Source organism: Penaeus japonicus, unplaced genomic scaffold (assembly GCF_977035675.1).
Source record: "Penaeus japonicus unplaced genomic scaffold, GWHDUDI00000001_assembly GWHDUDI00000023, whole genome shotgun sequence".
NCBI classification, from domain to species: Eukaryota; Metazoa; Arthropoda; class Malacostraca; order Decapoda; family Penaeidae; genus Penaeus; species Penaeus japonicus.
The window spans coordinates 32,201,433-32,206,432 of NW_028234425.1; the positions used below are offsets into that span (position 1 = coordinate 32,201,433).

Here is a 5,000-nt window from a genome sequence, read left to right on the forward strand (position 1 = left end):
CCACTGGGTCTTCAAGGCGTGGGATTGTAATCACCTTCTCAGCATTCCATTTTTTACCTCGGGGTCTTTTCTTTCGCCGTATCACATTAGCACTTGGCTGCCCACGCAGTGTGAGTTACACCGTAATTACTCAGGAAGGATATTGTCAAGGCGTTCATGATCTTAATAAATGAAGGGTTGATAGCCGAGGAGGCGCTTTGGAAGAGTTTCCTTCTCGCGGCAACCCGGAGACTCGGTTCCTGGGGCCACGTGTTCGGGGCCTCTCCGGCGAGCGACACTGAGTGCTTCGTACTAGTGTCTTTACTTAAGTTCCCCCTTAGCCGTCACTGCAGGTTATTTGCTTTCCCACCTCAGTTGTTGACACAGTCTCTGTTTCCCATTAAGCAATCACAACTCACCTCCCAGAGTTGACATTGCTCTATTACCCTCTATATTAGCTTACCAACACTCCGGAGGGGGAGAGTAATTTGATTTACATTGGTCTCCTCCCGGCAAAAGGGGACGGAGCGGCTGAGAGAAGCGCTGCCTTCCGATATCCAGCCGTAATTCGAGGCTTTACGCGTATACGGTCCCAGTTTCGTCATTTCGTAATTTAAAAGACGTACGTTGAAGTAAAGACAGAAGTAAATACTTCAGAAAGGAAGAAAGAAGAAAGAGGAAGAGAGAGGAGAGCCTCATCCAATCCATCTGTTTCAATTTCCCTCAAACTCTCCTCCTCTCCTCCTTCTATTCGCACCCTCGCCTCCCCCCCCCTCCCGCCCCCCGTCTCCCCCGTCGCGACCCTTGTTCCGTGTTCTCTTTGCGGTCCTATTGAGGGGAGAGTGCGTCCCCTTGTCGCTGGTTTTCCCCCCATCATCACGTATTCATTGTATCCATTTCCCCGCCCGAGGCCGTTACGCCTATTTTCTGCTCATTTAGCGTTTCGCGGGAAAGTGAAACCTGGTCGTTGGGTTTCGTTTTCGGAAGACTCACGGCGCCTTCTCATCTTAAGTGGCACATAGCTGTATGAATGTCCTTGGCTATGCTTCTATATTTCCGATCGATCCAGCCTGATGGGTGACATGTGGGAGAGGAGAGGAGGAGGGGGGGGGGGGGTTGAGGCATCCGGCTGGGTGGAGGCGGGCGGAAAATGATAACACTCGAGCACCGCAGCGCCATGCCGGTCACGTGCCGGCCACGAGCACCGGGGGAATTGGTCACGCTTGTTGTGCCAATATTTCTCGCGTGCTGAGCTGTTTACCATCGACTGTGTGCCGTTATAGACAAAGGGAAATAATCTAATACCTATATCCCCACCCCTTACACTCCCCCGCGCTTCCGGCTTCTGACCTAACCTTGTTTCCGAAAGGATGACCTCGGAGCCGGCGAGGCTTGCGCGGCGATGGGCCTCCCGGCGGCGTGGGAACGCAAAAGGAGAGAAAACTTTTAAGAGCCTTTGGTCCTGGGGGAGGCGTTGTTGTGACAGAAGTTTGAGTAGAGTACCATATGAGCTCGGTCTATGCTCGTTGTTCTACGACCATGAATAGTGAAGCATCATCGCACATTTCCCGAATCACTGGCTAGCTTTACCCTCACACTCTGGCACTGGATATATAAACGAGAATCCCACACCTCTATCCACGATTCAACGATATTCCGGAATCCATAATTTTTTTTAAATTTTAAAAGAAAGAAAGAAAGAAAAAAAAAGAGAAAAAAAAAAGAAAGAAAAAAAACAGAATGTGCACGTACAACTTTCCCTTTTTTTCTGTTTTCGAACTCCGGCCTCCCTCCAGCTCCCCCTCAGCCAGCCTCCGGTGCGTCTCCCGCAGAGGGAATCCCACCTGATCATCTCGGGCTTGTTGGATGACTCAGGCATTATGGAAGCGAGGGCGTGAGAGGGAAATCTGAAGGCGACACAAAGACCGAGAATCAATAGGGAGGAACTCGAAATGACCAGGGCTGTTGTGGGAGTCGCCATTAACTTCATTACTATTGTTACCTTGTTATCATCATCGGAGTCATTGTTGGGTGGATTATTACAACATGGGTGGCACGGACGCCAGGCGATAAGGTTGTAGTTAATGAGGGCGGGAAGTGTTGCTGTTATAGTTATTTTTATTGTTATTACACACACACACACACACACACACACACACACACACACACACACACACACACATATATATATATATATATATATATATATATATATATATATATATATATATATATATATATATATACACACATCTGTGTGACGTAGAGCAGTAAAAAAACAAACCAACAAACAAAATTACGATCTTGAGAAACACGTCGACATTTCATCCGCTCGGAGGGAATTCGAGGGTTTTCACGGCCAGGATTTAGTAGGCTTTGAAACCATCTGGTACCACCCTCCCCTCCCCCCACCTCCCCCTGCCCGGGCTATTTTGAGAGGGAAAGGTACCTGGGCGGGTTAAAGGTTAATCTGGTAGATTAAGTGACCTTACTACTGACAGGCGGAATGAGGGTCGGGGGTAGAAGGGAGGGTGGGGGTGGGGGTGGGGGGGAAGAACAAATCTTTTACTCTTCCTTTGTATTTGTGGGTATGATTTGTATCTAAAAATATATATATTTCGTAGAAGTAACGGCGGTGCATTGATTTCCTTAAGTAAACAGAGCTAACGGTGCTTTCTTCTCCTCAACAGGTGTGGTTCAAGAACCGACGAGCCAAGTGCCGACAGCAGGCTCAGCAGAACAGCCAGAACGGCTCCAGCACCACCACCACTAGCACCAGCACGAGCAGCACCAACGGCACGGCCACCACCATCACCACCACGCCAGCCGCCAACAACAACGACAGCACCAAGGCCGCCGCCCCTCGCCCCAAGAAGATCAAGAGCCCCAGCACGCCCTCGCCGCCGCCGCCCGTCATCAAGACCTCCCCGCGCCCTGCCTCGCCCGCCTACAAGCCCCCGTCAGTGTCCCCTGCCTCAGCACACACGCCGCCCAACACCACGCCCACGCCCACACCCACACACACCTACGGTTCCTTCCAGTCGGCCCCGGCAACGACGGACCACACCAACAGCTACTCCTCGCTGTGGGCGCCCGCCGGCCTGCGGCCCATGGGTGACCTGCACGTGTCCACAGCCAACTGCATGCAGACGCCCTCGTACCACATGGCGAGCAGCAAGAGCCCAGGATCCTCATGGAACCAGAATTATGGCCCCGCTTCCTACTATGGCAACATGAGCATGGAATACCTGCCCCACCACATGGGCGCCCACGCACAGTTCACGCCCGTCAGTAACCACATGGGCGGCTTCCAGCAGATGGGCGGCCACATGATGGGCTCCCACAGCATGATGAGCAGCCAGCACTACACCCGGCCCGCCGCCGTCACGCCCGTGCAGGGGGTCACGGCCCCCGGCTCGCAGGATTGCATGGACTTCGGGGAGAAGTTCCAGGTCCTTTGAAAGCTGTCCGCATCGCCGCTGCTGCCGCCCAGCGTCGACAGGATTGCCGTTGCAGGACACCGGCGGGTCGCCCTGCCAGCCTGCCAGGGGCGTCGCGCTGGACTGTATTCGGACCCGCCCTCCGCTGACCTGCGGAGCCACGCCACGCTGGCGGCGGGGGCGGAGGATGCTTGGCCTCAAAGGAGCGGGTGAACATGCACAGCAACACCGGGGGCCGAGGCCGCCCGGCGGAGCGACACCGGGTGAAGGGTCGCCACTCTCTCCTCGCTCACTCGCGGTGAGTTCTCAGGAGCCAGATGGATTTCTCCGGGTTGTCGTCCTCGACTCGCTGCCTCCTTCGACGTTGTCCGTCAGCCTCTCTCCTCGCGTGAAGCGAAAGAAGACGGCGCGCTGTCTCCGCGGGGCAGGCGCTGAAGTGAAGTGAAGTGAAGGAGAGTAGAAAGAACTGGAGGGTCAGCCAGCGAGGGTATTAAGGGGGGAGGGGAGGGGGAGGATAACCTAGCGGCCACCTGCACGCCCAGGGATTAACGGAGCAAATGTGCACAGTCTGATGCCGCCCATGTCAGCCCTCTTGCCACAGCACTTCGCTCGCCACCGCTCAGCCAGCCTCCTCTCCCCGCGTGTCCACGTGATGGTGTCCGATACCTTCTGGGAGTGGCAAGCCGGGCAGGGCAAGAGGGCCTTGATCTCTCTATGTTGTGTGAATCGTCTTTCACGAAGCCTTTATTAACTGTAGCCGTCGGGTCTAGAGTTATCACAGGGTAATTAATTAATATTTAATTGATTCCTCCTGTAAATATTGTAAAGCTGTCTAAAGCTGTCGGAATATGGCTGTCTACAGCTGGAAGAAACGTTAAAAAAAAAAAATATTCAGCGTGCTGGCAGTCTATGGGAATCGCATATATATATATTTTTTCTCCTAAATATTTATTCATGATTAGTTGTTTTTTTCGGACCAGTGAATGTGGCCTTTCATTACATTCGGGTAAACTGTAAAAGAAAATGTTCAGGAATGGCGCTGTAAACAAGCGCGGGTGCACTCCGAACTGTGTCTTCAGTGTTGATGTACGTAAATCTCTCTTTGTGTACATAGTAAAAATAACCTTGGTGTACTCAGGGGTAACTCCAACCCATAGTGACGTGTCGTTCGGTTTAATCTCATTGTCATGTGTATGTTAGTGCAATATGGCAAGCGTGCATAGGGGGAGAGGGAGGAGGAAAGATTGGTCAGAGAGAGAGAGAAAGAGAGGGAGAGAGAGAGAGAGAGAGAGAGAGAGAGAGAGAGAGAGAGAGAGAGAGAGAGAGAGAGAGAGAGAGAGAGAGAGAGAGAGAGAGAGAGAGAGAGAGAGATAAAACGATGGTCTCTTGATTGAAAGCTATTTAGCATAACTAAAGCTTTCCACTCACCATTCTGTTGCTGGTTATGGACGTCTTTGCAATCAAGCGTGCGAGGCCCCCCCCCCTCTTTCTTCCCTCTTCTCCTTCTTCTTCTCTTTCCGTTGCAAAATACCATTCCCGTCTCTAATAATTTTAAGATAAGTTTATCATTACTATCAACCT

The 5,000-nt window shown here is 52.2% G+C and overlaps 1 protein-coding gene across 2 annotated transcripts in view; it reads left to right on the forward strand.

The window, feature by feature from the left end:
• Positions 1-5,000, forward strand: part of LOC122259141 (homeobox protein OTX2) — a 15,861-nt gene that overhangs the window by 10,550 nt on the left and 311 nt on the right. For both annotated transcript variants that reach the window (XM_086550373.1, XM_086550374.1), the window contains exon 4: positions 2,670-5,000. This exon is cut by the window's right edge and continues 311 nt beyond it. In XM_086550373.1, coding sequence (XP_086406499.1) covers positions 2,670-3,440 — 771 coding nt within the window. In that variant the 3' untranslated portion in view covers positions 3,441-5,000. The remainder of the gene's footprint in view (positions 1-2,669) is intronic.